Source organism: Pyrgilauda ruficollis, unplaced genomic scaffold (assembly GCF_017590135.1).
Source record: "Pyrgilauda ruficollis isolate IOZ18807 unplaced genomic scaffold, ASM1759013v1 scaffold3, whole genome shotgun sequence".
Classification (NCBI taxonomy): domain Eukaryota; kingdom Metazoa; phylum Chordata; class Aves; order Passeriformes; family Passeridae; genus Pyrgilauda; species Pyrgilauda ruficollis.
In genome coordinates this window covers 11,176,170-11,194,955 of record NW_024524377.1, presented here as the reverse complement: position 1 = coordinate 11,194,955, position 18,786 = coordinate 11,176,170, and the positions used below count along the sequence as shown (strand labels likewise).

Sequence of the window (18,786 nt, the reverse complement as noted above, 5' to 3'; positions counted from 1 at the left end):
ACAAAATACACTAAAAAAATTGGTTTCTTATTTCCTCTCTGCTGTTTATGGGAAAGTCTGGGGTTCCTGTTAGGTTTCATCTTAGGAGGGATGTGGATCACTATTTAAACTGAAATGTTTCTTTGGCAGATGCAGACATTCCATCACTATATTGTCCCACTGAATGGGCAGTATTGCACACGAGATGTACCATATCCTCATCATGAATGTGCTGTAATGGCTCACAAGAAAAATTGTAGATGATTTATTTAAGTAGAACCAGCTTATATATTAAGGGTATGACATGTCCTGATGAATCAACTAATTTTTCCTTCTCTTTCATTTCCTCTAGAACTTCAAAGCAATCAAATGTTGTTTATGCATAAAATTTAATCCTTTCACCAATCTATAGTTTGATTGAATTTGCATACTCTATTTCCTACAAGTCAATGTGAAGAGAGCCTCATGTAATTGAAACCATTTCCCCTCCAGTCCTCCTATCTTTGTTGCAGTATTTTCTATTAGTAGCTCTATTATGCCTAATATCTGTAATGTTGGCAGATCAGAATTTTCACTAATGCAACCTGTATTTATAAACCACTAGGATGAAAAAAGAACAAATACAAGAAAGAGGAAATAATAATTACCTGTCTTTGATGCCACACAGATCAATGTGTAAATCACTAAAATTCCCCAGGGAGCCTTGCTGAACTAAAATGAGGTCCTTGGGCTGGTTATCAATAAAGATGAGCCTCATACAGCCTTGAAAAGCAGTAATGGGATTTAAACACTGGGAATCGGTGAAATTGTCAGGGCACCCTGTGGGAAAAAGAGAAGAGGCAGAGAAGAATATTGGAATGTTCAACTATTTCTGCTGGGATTTCCTGATGCAAGAACTCAGAGGCTTATTATTCCAAATGTTTTTATTACTTTTGCTATGCAACCTCCTGTGTTATAAACCTTCCAGTTAGGGGAAAAAAGAAAAAAAAAAAAAAAAGAAAAAGAAGAGAGAAGCCAGCCACTGAAAGTATCAGAATAGGAGGTGTTGAGCAGAAATCAAAATGTGATTTTTTTTATCTTCTTTAAACTGCACAGTTGATAGCAACTAAAACATGAATTGTTAAAAGAGTTGCACAAAATGTAAAATCATTATGGGTTAAATTCTGCTGCTGAAACAATGTGCAGATGAAACCTTGTGGGCAGCAAGAAAGCCATTTGTATCTGAGCCTCCTAGTATTTAGACAGCTCTGAGATCTAAACCTCCTGCACATCCTCACTTAGTGCTGTATCCACAGGGTTCATCAAGATCAGAACCATACTACAGTAAGCACTACACAGAAATAGATTAAAAGACAGTTAATGACATTAATGTTTGCACTCCACTCCAAAAAGCAGAAGATAGTATTTTTCAACACTTTTTTCCATTTTCTAAATTAAGCTAAACCTATCTTCATTTTCCACAAGAGCTTTGTACATAAATACCTTTGAAGATTTGAGCTGTATGTCACCTAAGCTCCAAAAAGTCACTGAGCCTGATCAGAACAGTGGTATCTACAGGAATGCTGATAACATTAATAATTCTAAGGCCTTTTAACCAGGAACAAAACAAACCATAACATAACCAAAACCACTCATGGTTAATATAGCTTTGTAGATTTTGCATATATTGTCAGATAGATGTAGGTACTCATTGACTGCCACTACCAGTAGTCCACTTTTACAGCTCTGTTTGCAGTTCAGATTGTTCTCTCTCTTCCAGGCTTGACCAACACCCTTCACCGTGTCCATGGTGCTGAATGCACTGCAATTTAATCAGTCCTTACCTTCGCTCTTAGCTGCAAACAGTGCACCTTGGGAGAACTCTGTGGTGAGCACCTGAGGATCCGCATCACAAAAACTTCCCTGAAACAACCTACCTCCAAAATAGTAGCTGTTCCCAGAGTAGATCCGTGAGACAGTGGTTGCATGGCTGGCGGTGGCAGCGTCGCTATCCAGCGTCAGGGTAATGCGATGCCTTCTGGCATTGATGTTAACAGAATGCCAAAGCCCATCGTGGAGATTGGTGCCTGGCAAAACACACGGACAAAGTGAAAAAAAGACATGCAGGAGACAACTGTGTTCTTCAAATCTCCTCTTGCTTCCAACTTGTGACTGCAAATATGCAGCTGAGTGAGAACTGTAGCTGAAAAGAACTCATTACCTCTGGAAACAAGCTGAAAGGGCCCAGGAAAAGGGAAGTTTTGAGAGTATTTAAGTAGGTCATCTCACTTTTTAATCTAAGCTTGTACTACTGCAGACACTCATCAAGCTAGTTCAATCCTTCACCTTTCTGGTAGCATACTGTTACCATTTTGGGGGGGTTTATGTCTACCTTCAGTCTGCTGGTAAATGCTGACAAGTCCAAAAGTGTGCAGAGATCTCTGCTGAGTTTCTGGTACTAAACAGATGCATGAGGTTGCAGAGGATTAGATTCAGTGAGACATTCATAGGCTGTTCTCAGACTCCAACCTGAAACCTGACTGACTCCAACAGATATCAGAAGGATTTATGTTTCTTAAAACCCTCCAGTACCAATGCAGCACATGGTATTATTAATGGATGTACAGAAGTTGGATTTATACATGGATGTTCTGAGAACTGGGATTGTTGCTCTGACAAAGAACCTCTAAAGTTTGAGGGACATACTGAGCAGTCTCCTTCTCTTCTAGACACTCACATGAAGTGGGAAATTACCTGTCTTGTTTCCTTATTCTGAAAATCAGTGCCGCATTGTGTGGCTCTTGAAATACACAGAGCTACAAAGAAACTCCACATCCTCTATTCTGACAGCCATGAGAATCAGTGGGCAAGCTTCTGAACCCACACACAGAGGTGCAGATCAAAAGCAACCTAATTACAGTTCAAAATATGCTACCATCAGGCTGAAGTGACTGACATCAGGCACAGACAACTAGTATTTACTCCCCACCCTAACAGAATATTCTTGTTAATGGTGCTTTCAGAAATAACAAACAAGCACTTAGGAACACAAAGAGGTGTGAGAACAGTTCAAAACAAAATTTAAAAAAAAGAGGGTGTTAGGTGTGTATAAAGCCATTTCATCACGAATTTCAAAATGAAATTTACACAGTAATGGCTGTTAACACATGCACAATTACCACAGAATTAGAGGCTGGTTTTCCAGCAAAAAATGGATTTTCAACTTGAAGTGTAGTTTGAAGTGGAATATGTTGTTGAGGTTTGAAACAATTACAAGAGGAAATAGATCCCATTTGGGGGAAAAACAGGTCCATTCTTGAACAAGCATGAGTTTATTGTGAGTACCTGACATCTGCAGAACATGGCACAAGCACTTTCTGCATATTTCCCATGTACAAGTAGGCAGTTTAGTGTGTTTGGATAGGCTGGACTCAGGTTCATTATTTCAGAACTACACAAAAACAAACGCACCCAACCAAATATTGACATTGTCTCAGCTTTGTCAACAATTTCATTAGGACTGCAATAAAGGCTGGAATCTCAGTTTTCAGTGTTCAATTGCAGCAAGCTATGGCTGTAGCAATCTACATGAGTAAGGATAGATGCAGGGCTGCTTCATTTTCGATCATAAAGGGGAATGAAATATGCATACAGAACAGCTCTGCTTTGACAACACTGTCAGTTTTTTATCTCTCCTTCTTTTAATAGATACATCTGCCCTCTTTTAGTCTGTACAGGGAATATATTAATATTACATGTTTTTAAACATCTAATGTTTTAGAAAATACAGTATTATTGTTATTATTATCCTCATCATTATTATTATTACTCTTCCCCCAGATTTTAAATCAGGCAGCCCTATTTTACCCTCTTGCATCCCACCAGCTTCATTACAAAAAGCAACTTGTAAAGTGGCTAAGAAAGCCTAACAGGGAGCGTAAGGAGGGGAAGCCCATGGTCAGTCACTCCTCTGAGTGTAGCATAAAGAGGGAGTCCAAAGCTACAGTCAGAGAAAGAAAATCAGCTCTGAGCCTCCCTTAACTTCTGCTGGGGAAAGATGCTGTGGCTAAGCTGGCTCCCAGCTGATTTCAGCACAGTCTGAAGATGGGAACAGAAAGGTCTTCATGCGACCTGACTGAAGAAAATTGAGTATGACTGCTTAAGAACATAGGGGCTCAGCTAACTGTCAGTGAGATTGAGTCTGGAGATTTCAGAATGCCAATTTTCCAAGCTTAGATCAAGCTGTACAGAGCAGCTTTACCACCGGAAAGCAAGAGAAGATTTAAAAGAGAAAGGAAGATTGGGTGCTTCGCTATTGCTTGATCCTTTCATCCCATGGGGCTGAGCCCTTGTGTTTTAGGAGGAGACAAGTGAAAGTAAACAAAAAAATAAACACCTTCAGAGATTTCCACTGGGTTCTCAGTCTCCTTTTGAATAAGTAGCATCAATCTCCCACCATGGAGGTAAACCAAGAGATGTCCTGAGTTTTCAGAGAGCTCAGTGAACAGAAGTAAGCCATCTTTATTCCATGTTCGGAACTGGAAGCTGACCGACAAACCGTCAATTTGAGCAGTGCCGGGCAGCAGCAAGTAGCTTCGACTGGAGCTCACAAAGGTGATAGGAACAATTTGTGGTTCTGAGCAAGAAAAGGTCACATTCCCCTGCAAAAAAATAAAAAATCAAACATAATCAGCATGATGTTTTTTCAGTCATCCCAAAACATCTTCAGTTAAATAAGCTCATTGGATTTCTAATCGCCCTCAAGGCTGAAATAGGTATTATTCAGACACATATCTTTGGAAATCAATAGGAAATGTATCTGTCCATGTTGGGAAAACATACCTAACTTCAAAATTTTGCTTTTATCCCAAATGCTGAGGATCAAAAATCAAAACCTTACTTTTTAGCAGGATCTAAATGCAACCAGATATCCTTATCAATGCCACACCTTAGCTGATTATCTCAGTCACCCAGCCCTTAAATCAATTTGCAATTTGACCAGAAGAGAAGCACATTAAATCAAAGCAGTCTGCAGAATCTGCACTAGCTTGTATCACTGTAGCTGATGGAAGAAATTACTCCATCAGTTTGCTCAGCCACTGTAGATTACCTCACCAGGTTAATCAGGCCATGGCATAAAACCTTAACAATATACCAAGACAGGATGCACTTAAGGAGCCACGTCTTTCAAAGCCACTCCAGAAGAAGATTGTTGCAGCCAACTGCTTTGAACATGGCTGCTTGTAAAATACCAGCTGTAATCTGATAAAAACATTGGAGTGTAAGGCATTCTCCACGATAACACTTCTCATCAGAGCCTGCACCTCGCTCTAACTGGATAATTATAATGAGCAGCACTTGATGGATATGCTGGAAGTTGCACAGTGCTTGGAGAATTCCTGCCTGCAGTCTCAGTCAGATGATACAACTGCTCCCTATCACTCTCAAACGTCTTTCCAGTCTTTATTTTTTAAATGGAAAATAAGGCGCCAGAAACAGACAAAGTTATCACTGGATGAAACAATCCTTGATAGATACTTATCTATAGGGAGCTATCTGCATAGTACCTGGTAAGTTCAGAATGCTACCAACCACATTTGGCAAAATAAATCCATGGGTATATCATATTACAAAAATAAAAAAGAAAAGAAAAAGATATATAATCCAAAGCTTATGTGAACTCCACTGAACATTAGTCAGGTGGAAAGTAGGATGGAAATTTCATCTCAGCCTTTAAAAACTTTCTACAACCTGCATGAAAAGATAGCACAAACTTTTTTTGCTATTGTTACATTTTTACCTCAGTTTTTAATCAAAGTTCAGGCCAGAAGTCCTGTCCTGAGACATGATCAGCAAAGAGTGCTGACTGCAAGGCCAATGCTGGGACATGTGGAAGGGAGCTGCACATCTCTTCCCTGTCTTAACCTGGACAGACTTCAAGCTCCAAAGTCTGACTTCAACTTTAGCCTCTCCATTGTCTAAACTGAAGCAGAGCAGGTGCTGTTCCACACGCCATAAGAACAGACAGCTGGAAATGCAATATTCTGTGTAAATGGGATTAAAGGTGCATTTATAAGACAGACAAGAGGTGTGTCTGCCTTTTGGGGGGTTCTTTTCAGGAGCTATTTTTGTTAATTCTTATTTAAAAATTGAGACCTCCATGATGTAAGGGCCATAAGTAATTGCAGTCAGGACTAAAAACTAGCCAGGATTTGTAAAAAATAAAAGGAAAAAAAGGAAAAGTTGAGTAAAACAACTGATGCCCCAAGAACTTACATCCATTCAACTGATTAATTTAGGAGGGAAACATCTTAAAGCAGCATTCCAGAGCAAAGCCAGATGATGCAGTTAATACACACCAACAACAGTTGCTGACAACCTTACACTGACCAACCTGTCTACCTTCATAGAGACAGTAACATGAAAACCTGAAAAAAAGACATACAGAACTGTTAATTTGAACAACATTTGTCCACTGAAGTGGGATAGGTTCCCTTTAAAAAAATGGTTAAATTTGTTCTGAGTGTTATTCTTAAACAAATTATTCCAGCAGGTCTAAGTCAGAAAAGTAAACAGCTCCCTCTAAACCTTCATCTAATCATGAGCATTTTGCATTAATTGGCAGCAGTTCTGTAACTCTCCAGGGTATATGCCAGATTTCTGGAAGACACTTGATTTTATAATTGAACCCAATTTAACTGAAAAGTAAAAGCTCATTGGCTAGGAAATGGGATAAGAACAGCCTAATCCCTAGAGAAAATAAAGGAGATGCTCAGCTCTACCCAGCTGCTGGAAACTTTAGCTATCATGTGGCATTTGAGAATTCCATTGAGTCCATCTCCAGACTGATTAACGACTCCTCTAACAAGCAGTGAAATCTTAACAAAATAGTTCTTATTGTTCTTACAAGAGAAAACTTCTGAGCCTAAAAATGCAATGAAGATACTTGCAATTTTTTCACTGGCTGCCATGACAGCTGTCTTAAGAAAAGAGTAGAAGCAGCCCAGATTTCTGCAGGCAGGGCACAGCTTTAGAGGGGGCTCTTGTTCAAGTGAGATGTTGAATGAACAGGCAGCAGCATGTTACAACATTTTAAAGAAGAACCAGAGCCTCTCCTATTAAAAGAGAATGGAAGAACACAGTTGCTAAGTGATGAAGATAAAAGTGGATTACATAGAAGATCTTCTGAGCCATAAACTTCAGCCAAAACTGACTGGAAACTTTCCAGTGACTTCTGTGGGACTTCAATAAAACCTGTATAACTTTAATGAACCATTTCAGTCATTTCTGGCCTTTCTTCATGTAGTATTATGTACTATTCAATGAAAAGAGAAGAAAACACCACAGTCAGGGCAATTGGTAACAAGTTCCTTACACATCCTCCTTGCTCTCAGAGAATACTAATCAAAAATAATATGCACTTGGGAAATTATTCAAACTGACAGCTGCACTGCAATTCTCAGCACTTAGCCTACCAGAGGATCCAGGCCAAGATCACAGCTTGAAAAGAAAGAACAATAAATGAGTATTTCTGAGCTCTCATTCTACCTGCAGGTTAGAGCATCAAATGGGCACTTAAAATTTCCTCATTAATCACTCTGTGGATACTGTCCAATAAAAAGGGTATCTTGCTTTCTGCAGAAGATTAAAAAGGATGATTTCATATGACAGGTAAAGGGACTAAGGTCCCTGGCCTGGCTGAGATACAAATGTGGTAAACTGGCAAGAATATCTCCAGCTTGGAAACTGGAGGACTACTTCTAGCTGTGAAGGGACTGAGTTTGCAGATGAATTTACAAGGAGAGTAACTGAAGAAAAAGGTGACCTTTGATACAGTTTTAAAAGGATAAGATGAAAAATTTGCATTCAACTCTGAGAAACTGGATTTTGAGAGTGAGGGAGGCTCCTTCAAGCCCTGTTTTTAAATTAACTCTGTCTAGGAGAACAAATGTCAAGAGACCCACATATTTCAAGTACTTCTCAAGACCATGCTCAATACTAAATGAAAAGCAAATCAAAGTGAGATACCAGCTCCAGCCTTCTGAAATACTGCTGCAAACTGTCTTCAAACAGCATACGGGAGCACCAAGGTGCACGGTGTTCCTTCAGTTTCCTCGGGTCCACTGAGTGAGCAACCAGTCCATCACAAGAGCAGGGGACCAGAAGTTCCTGTACTGAGATGGGTTTCTTTTTCTCTGAGAAAAATTTCAATATGGAAATCTGAAAGCTTTCCTGATCCAAGTTACATTGAAACTAATATGGGCCCTGTGATAATCAATCTCGTGACAGAGAACTGTCCTATCTCCACTTACTGCAGGTATCATGGATTCCAATAAAATGTTAATAGCTGATCACCCTGATTTAAGTTGTTTACATTAAAATAATATTCCCAATGGAGAGAAAGTAACATTTAACAAAAAATAGAGAAGACTTAGAAAAAACTGAAACATTGTGACCATGAGAGAAAAAGGGATTAGATGCTTGGCTGGACCTTTCCAGATGCTCTTTATCTCAGACTTCTAAGCTGTGTCACTGGCCAGAAGCAGAACAAAGGATTTTAGCATTTTTATGCCCACAGTAACTGTACATAACTGTTTCATTACATGGTGCAATAGTTAAGAGATGCTGACAAAAAATGGGAGCAAATACAGAAATATTTTGGAAACATTCTATATAGTTTTTCTCAGAGAGACAGGAAAAAGGGGGTAAAGACCACAGGAGGAAATACACATACACAGAAAATAGTGACCACTTAATATTTTCTCTCTGTGGCATATTGACTTTGTCTGGGTGCTAGGAAGAAAACCTTCTTGTGTCAAGAGAAAGGCAGTTCAATAAAGCAAAAGCAAAGGCTGCACACAGAAGCAAAGGAAAACAAAAGATTTAATCTTTACTTTCCATGAGCAGATGATGCCCAGCTACTTCCTAGGAAGCAGGGTTTCAGCATGTGGAGAAGTTGCTCTGCAATAATTAATGCCTCTTCTCTTCTTCTTTGTCTTGGCTTTTATGGCTGAGCAGACTCATTTGGTGTGGAATATCCCTTTGGCCAGTTTGGATCAGCTGTCCTGGCTATGTCTCCTCCCAAGATCTCACCCACACCCAAAGTCCTGGTGAGGGGGAATATTCACTTTAAGCAACAAGTAGGAATGAAGCCAGCCTTTCAAATTCACCTTGCTAGAAGTGAATAAGATAGATGTCTTATATCAAACTGGCAAATTATTACAGTCCAAGTGCAATTTTTGCTCCACTTCAAGGTAAAGTGATCTACAGCTTATTAGTTTTTATTGCCTGGAACAAAACACAGCAGCAAGGAGATTTTTTTCTCCATTATTATTATTATGAAAACAGAACCACATCTACCTTAAAATAGGAATGTGTATAGAAAGCAATTCCTATCAGGTTTTTTTTTCATTTTTTTGTGTATTAGTTTCCTTTAATAGATTTTCCTCTTTTAAATTCCAATTATCTGTGTATCATAGCACACCACCAGCTTAAATGGTTGGTGTGAACTGCACACAATCCAGGCTCCTGACTGTGATGGGCTCAGCTTCTGTTATGCCAAGTGCCAAAGAGTTCCTAAGGCCTTACCAATTGGAATAAGACATTAAAAATATACTAAAGCCCTGGCTTTACAGAAAATTACATTTTCTCCCATTTTCTCTTATCCCCTGCTAACTCCTATGACAATAATTAGCCATCTCTCTTCCTCTCCTACAGGGACTAACAGCCTTATCACCTCCCACCTTGAAACATCCTCCTCTGTTCAGCAGGCACTAACTGCCTTATTCATTCAATTTGACTGGCCAGATAATGTAATAAATGAAACCCTGAACAATTGTTTCTAACCTGTAATTTGCTGAAGTCTGATGACTCTCAAAATAGCCTTGTTTGCTCAGAAACATGTCATTTTTTTCTGCATGTCATCCAGTCTTATTAAAAAATGTGTTCTCTCTCCCAAAAGACTTGCTTCACTTGTTGTCATCACAACTATCAAAATCCTAACACAAAGAAACTTTTATATCAAGGAGAGTTTATTAATGCAGCTATGTGCTGGATTATACATTTGCACACTGAAACTCTTTAGAATTGTGGACAAAGCCAACTGAAATCAATGGGAAAGATGTTATTTAAATAGACTTTATTTCAAGACCTCAATTGAGGTGACACACTTAATTTCTTTCAAAATAATCCTGTTATAGCCTTCAGCAACAATAACACAGAACCTCAGAATGAATGCTATTTATATAGACTTCCTTGCAATTCCACACTGCAGGTAGAATGCAAAGGAGACTCCTCTGAAGACCCAGAGACCACACAGAAAGATAGAAGAAAATATAAAAACCTATTTTTAAAAGAACCAAATATTTCTAGAATCTGAATTCAATTGCCTTATCTAAAAAATAACAAATTCACTTCTCTCTTTAATCGTGTGACCCAACACTTCCATTAAATAACTGAATAAAAATTATTTTTTTTAGAAATTCATCTTGGTCCACAGGAAGTGGTGAAAAATGTCACTAAAAACTTCCAACATTTTTTATATAGGATTCCTATAGTCTTATTGAAGTGCCAAAAATAGGAAAAATAATCTAACTTGTGATTCTCCAAACCCTAGGAGGGGCCTTCACAAATCACCAGCCTGATGTTCACAGATAGATCAACACTTGCCAGAGCACTTCGGTAGAACGAGACATTCACAGACAAGTAAATTCTTCTCAGGATGAAGGTATCTCAAATCAGCTTAATAAAATAGCATGTTTGGATTCTCTATAAAGAGAATGAATTATTAGTTTACATTCTCCTGTCACTAGGTATCTTTCTTTGCTCTTTGATGCTGGCAATTGGTTATTTCCCCAAGGCACTACAGTGATACATTTACATGTCACCACATCCCTCGCTGTGCCGAGCTGTCACTCTCACATTCAACATGGCAGTCCAGAATAGAAATTCAAGCATATCTGAGAGCTGACAACTTCTGCCTTACAATCCCCTGCACTCCTCGTGAGCCAGCACAGGGCTAAACAAAAATGCAACCCCAACTTCTATTAGCCAGAGGTAATGGAAGAGAAAGGGAGATCGTGTTTTTCTCCATTTCAGTGAGTAAGTAGGGTGGAACATGGAGAAGACCAAACACAGCATCTTTTCATGGCCTCCTAATTTCTTTACATCAGCTAGACAACTTCCTATTTTGGCATCACAAATCAGTGAAGAACAAAAATAACTTAAGACCCTGACCACAGGTCACATTTGAGCAGTTTCTAAAGGTGCAACCAGAATCTAGCATTAATGGTGCTAGATTCCACCCATCCATGGTGGAATGGATCCTGTATTTGCAGGAGGCTATAGCTATTTTTTTCTCTTATCTACTCCCTCAACCAGATGCATTTAGCAATTCTCAATAGATTTGTCTTCCTAAAATTTGCCCCATCTCTTCCTGCATCTACATACACTCTTAACAAGCACAAAAGCCCTCAATGAAGACTTCTCCATCCCAGATATCAAGAGACCAAATTTCCTCCTGTGAAGAAAAGTTTCTCTTTTGCTTCTCATAAATGTGGCTCTTACTTGCATATTTTCTTGCCCCTGCTTAATTGCCCAAGAAGTTTAACTGCTGTGCGATTTCTCATAATGAGCAGTCTGCACTTCTCTTGTGCTGAGAAGACATTTTGTAAATAGGGCAAACCTTTAGATTACTATTTTAAAGCATTTCATGAGGTCTCCCAAGAGTCCACCCTAGGACCATGACAGTGGTTAATTACAGAAATTTGACTTCTCCTAACCTTTTGCAGTAATCACTTGAAAAGCACATAAAAGATTCCATGTCATTGTTCCATATTCAATGATCAAGGGAAGGGAAAACAAAATGAACAAAAAAAACCCAAACAAACAAAACAACAAACCTTCTCCCACCCCTCCAAAAAAAAACCCCAATCCAACAAAAAAACCCAAAAAAACCCAACAAAAAGCCAAACCAACCAAACAACAAAACCCCAACAAACCAAAAAACCCCAAAAAAACCTAAACCCAAAAAACCACAAAGCCTACAACATGCCATCAGGGACAGAAGAAACCCCAGAGAGAAGAAAGATGGCCTGTCCAAACAGACAGTTCTATGTAGGGAGGTTAAGTATCAGGCAATACAAAAGTGGAATTCTGAAGGCAAGTTCCAGTTCAAAGAGACAGGCTGCCTCGTTATCTTGAGATGGCTTCTCAAGGGGATTTAGTGCAAGAATGAAAACTGCAAATGAGTCACAGAAAAGAACAGGCAGAATGATAATCACAGCCACCACCCAAGAGTACAATACATACTACAGCACTCTGTTATTGACAACCTGTAGTGTCTTCCTCTGACTTCAAATGCAGCTGATTTGGGACCATTATTTATATGGGTGAGGAACTACAACGTAAGAGGAAATCTATACCTCCAAAGCTGATGTATCATTCTCCTGCTTGTGTGAAGGATGTCAAAAGTAAAAAAAAAAAACAACCCAAAGCTGATATGTATGAAAACCCCCACGTCTGGCTCACTGACTGCGGCAACATTCACAAAGGAACAGAGTTGAAGTCTGCCTGCTTTTGGAGGCAAAACCTGATTTCTCTAAGCATTAATGGCTTTCTAATCCCAAACCAAGCAGTTTGTCATTGATTATCTTTTGCTAGGAGACAAAGGTATTTTGGGGATTAACAATGCAGAACCATCTCAGGTGATCTCCAATTGGTGGGGAGAGAACACATTTTTGGAAGGAGTACTTCCAAGTCCCTAATACATTTAATCATTCTTCTGTGCTGATCCTTTCATTGCATTTCCACTTCAGACAACCTTTATGACTACAAAGACGTGAAGCAGAGAAGCTTGCAGCTCCCTGCAGATAGAGCTTGCTGCTTGAAAACCTCAATGCACTTTGAGTAAAAGCATTTAGTGCAGAGTAACTCTGGCAGACAAAACACTAGATTTAACAACAAGTTATTTTAATTTGAGGAAGTTAATTGCTAATGAGTCAGGAAGTGTAGAAAAGGGAAACAGGATCAGCCTGAATAACCTAGAAGTACCTGAGAGTTGCTAGAAACAGCTGGGATGCAAAGAATGTTGGAAAACAGATTTACAGGGCCCATTTCCAATAGAAGGGTGTTCATCTAAGATGATGAGGCACTCTGAGTGTGGCAACCTTTCCACACACTTTGCACACCCAAGTGCCACAGACACAGCACAGAGCAGCTCATAAACCTTGAAAAATGCAGTACGCAGCCTGTCTCTGGAAACCATGGTGTTTAAAACATCACTTATGTGAAAGAGACTGAAGGGTGGAGGCACATCCCCTTAAACTGAGAGAGGGAGCTGGATTCCTAGACCTTTCATCCAGCATTTTCTGAACCAAGTGTAGTGATAGAGGCAAGTGAAGAGTTTCACTGCTTGGACCCACTTACAACCAGACAATGCCATTCTGAGAAAAAGTGCATTGCAAAATTTTGCTCTTCCCCTTTAGTAAGGCCTTCCCATTATCCAGCCAGCAAAACAACCAGCTGTTTAATGACCTAAGAAGCAGACAAAGGCTCTTTGCTCCCCCATTAGAAAATAAGCTGAGGGGAAGAGCAATTTAACACAGTTCACAGGATTTCTGCCTTTGAGTCCTCAGTCAGAATAATCATACTCAAGATTATTAAAGCAAAGTCTCTCGGTCCCAGGGGAGTATCCTGGAGGCAGTCTTGACTGCCAACAACACAGTGAGGAACTTCTCACCCATCACCTTTCCATTTTCCAGCTCCCTGCCTATTGAGCCTTGCCCTAGGCAGGGAAAACACAGAAAGAACTTCCTTGGTCTTCTGGCTTGCTTTGTTTTAGCTTTGTTTAGTGTATTCATTGCTACAAACTAGAAGATGCCATGGGAGCAAGAAGCAGTTTCATCTCCATGTTCTCCAAAGACACAGTGTTAGCCAGAAGGCATTTATCAAAGCACAATGTAGGAGTGAGACAAAATCTGAACAGAGCTGAATTACATACAGTTTGTCAATGCTGCATGGGAGTGTAGTTCACTCTTTTTACAAAATAAAATGTTTGGTTTTTTTGATGTATTTAAATATATCTGCAATTTTTGGCCATTATTATGTGTTAAGTTATATTTGTGGTTTATGCTATCAAGCTGGATAAAACTGTAGTTCCTCTTGCTTTACCATTCCACATTTAGAGGCAGTAGTACAAAGCCAATGGTTCTCAGAACTGCCAATACATTGAATATAAGGAGCAGCACAAAGGAGACTATTTCCAGTGATAACAAGAGTACTTTTTCTCCTCTATAATATTAACTGAAGTATCAAAGTAGAGTTCTGCTAGTGCTGTACTTCCCAACAGTGACAGAGAATAGTTCAGAAAGTAAGATTTTATCTGAGTTAACCAGGAAGAAAAATCTCTATGACATCTTTCATGCCATTAAATATACACGTTTTTATCTTGAAAAAAATAATTAAAATGTTTCCCCAAGCAAATTCTAATACACCAGGAAAATGAGAGAAATGCATTGGTTTCCACATGTGTCTCTCAATAACCCTCTCCACAGGAGCCAGTGCTGGCTGGTGTTAACCTCAGCAATATCTTTTTAACAAGCTAATTATCCCCAGAGTTATCCAAATCTGAACTCTGCTCATTCAATGCAGCCAGCAGCAGCAAGAGAGCACAAAAAGCATGGAAGGAAAGAAGGAAAGCACACGCTACTGCCTCTTACCACAGTATAGATCTGAGGTTTGCGTCTTTTGGCCAGGTCAATTATATTGACTCCGTTGTAATAAAGGTTCTCAATGCACCCATGGAAATTTTTCCTCTGAAAGGTTCCTGGCTTCCCCGGAACAGGAATCCCTCCAAAACTGAGCTTTTGGAAAGAATAAGAACAGCATTATTAATAATTTTATATGTATGTATATATTACATTAGATTGTGTTATCATCCCAAAAGCAGGAGAGCAGAGCCCCACTCCATACATCCACTTGGGGTATTATTTAAGAACCAATTCCCACCAACAACATTACTGGGAGCATGAGGCAGGCCCTGGCCACCTCTCAGGAGAAATTACAGCCCCCATTGCATTCCTGCTGCTGGAGAAACACTTCTAGAACAGAGAGCTCACTGCTTTGGGAGCAGCTCTGAAGTGCCTTGGCACACCAACCTAGTGGCCCCAGCTCCCCTCCCAGGAACACCCACAAACAAGGAAACCTTCCCACAGTGTGCAAACCACAGCCCCACTGGCCCAGAGGGTGACACCAGGCTGCAGCCCACAGTGCTCAGGAACCTCTGAGGGATGGGGGAATAAACTCTCCCTGCCCTCAGAGCTCTGGGTTTGCCTGGGAGCTGCGGTCACTCCTTTCCCGGCAGGTGTCTGAGCAGTTCTGGTTTCAGCCAGAGAAGGGTACTATCACATACACAAGTACCCCGTTTGCACCTTGCAGTTTCACTGTGCTTTGGTCTTTACAACTGTCACATGTGGCATTTGGGTCTGAGCTTTGTGATGGAGAAGTTCTGCAGGCTACACATTTGCACAAAACTTCTGCTGTGCTGTTGTCTAAGTACTGGCAGATGTTAACACTGTGCAGGTTACAGCTCCTCACTCAACTGGAAGGCTGAAAGTCCTGGGAGGACAAAGAGCCTAAGAAAATTAAGCTGCCCAAATACAGCTTGCTTAGATTCTGAAGAAAAGACAGAGAGTAAAAAGAAAGAAAATCAAACCCCACAACCCCAAAAAATTCTGATAATCCTACCTTCATTTTCCAAATGTCACAGCTCATTTCTAATTAACTTTACTGACCTTTCTGGCAAAGCATTACTTTAGTGGTACCACTAAAGTTTTACTCATTTTTCCCATCACAGCCAGCAGCACAGTGAGTGATATAATGCAGGTGGGGATCCTGCAGCCACACTTGATCAGGACCTGTGCTGCAAAATCCTGCTGCACCCACTGCAGCAAAAGCATGCACTGCTGTGCGGCACTGCTTACAGGCTGACAGCTCCTGGAACCTGGTCAGTCCTATTCCCCTGTCACAACTCCCAAGGCCTTACCTCAGCTCATTATTACAAAAATAAAGGGCAATTTGGGGATTATTTTTCCTCCCACTCCACCTAACAAGCTGGGATACATAAGCAAGTGAAACCTCCCTGGGTAACCTTGAAAACACTTACTTGAAAACAAGTTCTTAATGAACTTGCACCTCACTTGTTTTAATTGATCACTTCAGAGAAATAAAGAGTGAACAGACTGCTATTTTACGTCACTTGCAGGTTTGTTATTGGCATGAGGGCTTATCTGGTAGCAATGTGTTGGGTTTTTTTTCCAGTGAGAATCATTAGTTCTTTCTAAAATGCCAGACTTTCTTTCTTTCATGTTCTATTCTTCAAGTTTCCTGCTTAGGGACTCTGTACTGGGGTTTCAAAACCAGAAGAAAAATCAATATCAATTACACCAATGCATTATTAAGAAAACAGTTTCCTTTGTGATTGGTAATAATTTTAATTATGAAAGTAATGATTTTATTACCCTCAGTAAGGCCCTTAATCCCTAAAGTGTGCTGAGATAAACTTTCAGTAGACTGCATTGCTGCAAAGTTTGACTGAAAGACTCTCTTAGTGCAAATGGAGAAAAAACACACTGTGAAATTCAAACTAAGCTCAGGGGACAAGGTCTGGGTGCCCAGGCGGTTGGTGGTGATGCTGATTTACAACACCTGGAGATCTTTTCTACCATCTTCCCTATTTTGGAACATCTGGAAAAATGTTCTGCAAATTAGATTGGAGCCTGAGTTTCCCCTAGTTGGCACCAAGCAAGAGGCAAGAAATTTTATTATTTTGAAACTGGAAAAGCTGATGACTCAGTTATTTGACTTTTCTCAACTCCATCTTAAAAGCACTTACAGTTTTGGCCCCTAACAGTTCAGTCTAAAGCTGCTGCAGAATCCCATTGTTCTAAATGCTGTCCCTACTAAATGTGTTCATGATTTGGCAGAGCAGTGCCAGGGGACACGTACCACTCTCTCCACCCTGCTTTGTGAAATGCAAAGAAAGGAATTTCATCCGGGAGATGAGAGGAGAGAGCAGGCACCTGCCACTGCTGAGCTGTCTGCTTTTTTCCCTTGGGTGCGTTGGAAAATGATCCTTTCTGGAGAAATGAATTCAAAGTGCAAAGGGGGAACCTGTGGTCTCTGAAGCAGCGAACCGTGCCAGCTCAACACATCCAGACAGGGTGATGGCTCTGTGCAAGCACGACCCTGAGCCTTGTGGGCAAGGAAGACTTGGCAGACAAGCACAAGGGGAGAAAAACGAACAGGGGTAATTTGCACACAGGTGTGCGTTGATGGCAAACAGACGAGGAGCTGCCTTGCGTACAGATATGATGATATTTAGGGCTTTCAGGTACTTTTTTAACAACCATCATCCATAAGCACTAAACTGCTGGGGTGATATAAGCTGCACTCTGCCACACCTTGGTCACATCACAGGCGAGCACACCAGGCTTGGGTTTATGGGCAGGCAGGATGTTTCCTCTGCTGAGCTGCTCTGGCTCCCTAGATCAGCATGCTCTGCAACATGCTCAGATGTGAAGGGAACTGGGTCAAGCTGGTGGTTGTGAGAATCATAGAATCACAGAATTACTGAGACTCAAAAAACCTCTAAGACTGAGTCCAACCCAGCACCCTCATGTTCATGACTAGATCATATCCCCAGGTACCACTTCCATACATCTTTGGAACACTCCCAGGGATGATGATTCCACCACTTCCCAAGGCAGCCTATTTCAGAGTGTGATAACCCTTCCAGTAAGGAAGATTTTCCTGCTATCCAATCTAAACCTCCTCTGCCACAACTTGTGGCCATTTCCTCTAATCCTGTCATTTGCTATCTGGGAGAAGACACAGATGCCCACCTCAGTGAAACTTCCCTGCATACTGGAGGTCTTCCACTCCTGCTGGCAATACAATAATTTTTCACCTGTTCATCTCTGTGTGGAGAGCTGTGATTCAATCGAGTGGTGTCTGGATAGAGGGACAACTCAGGGCTGGAATCCCCACAGTCATGCTCAATTCAATGCAAGGATGGTGCACAGTGATGCCATTAAAATCATAGCAGAGATGATAACACAGCTGCTCCCTGAACATTTGACTAGAACCCAGGCTATGACTTCTCATTTATTCAAAGTCTGCCATACTTTGAAGTGCAAATATAATGCAATGCCTATTTGCCCAGAGATGTGGCACTTTCTGATGCTGGCATATATGGAGTTACACTGACATAGTTTATGCTGGTAAAGTAAAAAAGGAGCTCTCTAGGAAAGAATATTAAATAATGATTTTGCTGGAAAGAAACAGCTCATAGGGTGGTTGCTTTCCATCATATTAATTTTATAGCAATTCATACCTCAATTCACAGGTTATAACCTAAAAGGCTTCACACACCTCATAATCAATATCCAAGTGATCTGAATCCCCCTTTGTTCGGAAGTGCTGGGTGTGCTTGTCCACTGTGAAGTTCACTTGCTTGTTGAAGCGTTCTATGAGAACTGAGTGCCAGTGCTGGTCATCCAGGAGGCTGCCCAAGGTGACAGACGTGTGGCTGTTACTGAAGTGTAGGTTGGAGTCCCCTGGAGTGGCACAGAGAGGCAGAAGACACCAGAGTTACCTCCAGACTCAGTTTAACTGGAGCATGGGGACTCAAAGAAAGCACAAAGCAGAGCTCCAGGATGCAAGCCAGAGCTCTTGGAAACAGATCCTTTTCAAAGACTGCCTTAGATTCCTTGGATCCCTTATTCACATACATGTGTGTATATACCCCTGCCACACACACATTTTTTCCCT

The 18,786-nt window shown here is 40.5% G+C and overlaps 1 protein-coding gene across 1 annotated transcript in view; it reads right to left on the bottom strand.

Annotated features, from left to right (window-relative positions):
- CNTNAP5 (contactin associated protein family member 5) overlaps positions 1–18,786 on the bottom strand; it is a 258,798-nt gene that overhangs the window by 116,350 nt on the left and 123,662 nt on the right. Inside the window, exons 6-10 of the mRNA XM_041473346.1 lie at positions 18,388–18,572; positions 14,679–14,819; positions 4,355–4,619; positions 1,896–2,045; positions 627–798 (exon numbers count right to left, since the gene is read on the bottom strand). Of these exons, the coding sequence (XP_041329280.1) occupies positions 627–798; positions 1,896–2,045; positions 4,355–4,619; positions 14,679–14,819; positions 18,388–18,572 (913 nt within the window). The remainder of the gene's footprint in view (positions 1–626; positions 799–1,895; positions 2,046–4,354; positions 4,620–14,678; positions 14,820–18,387; positions 18,573–18,786) is intronic.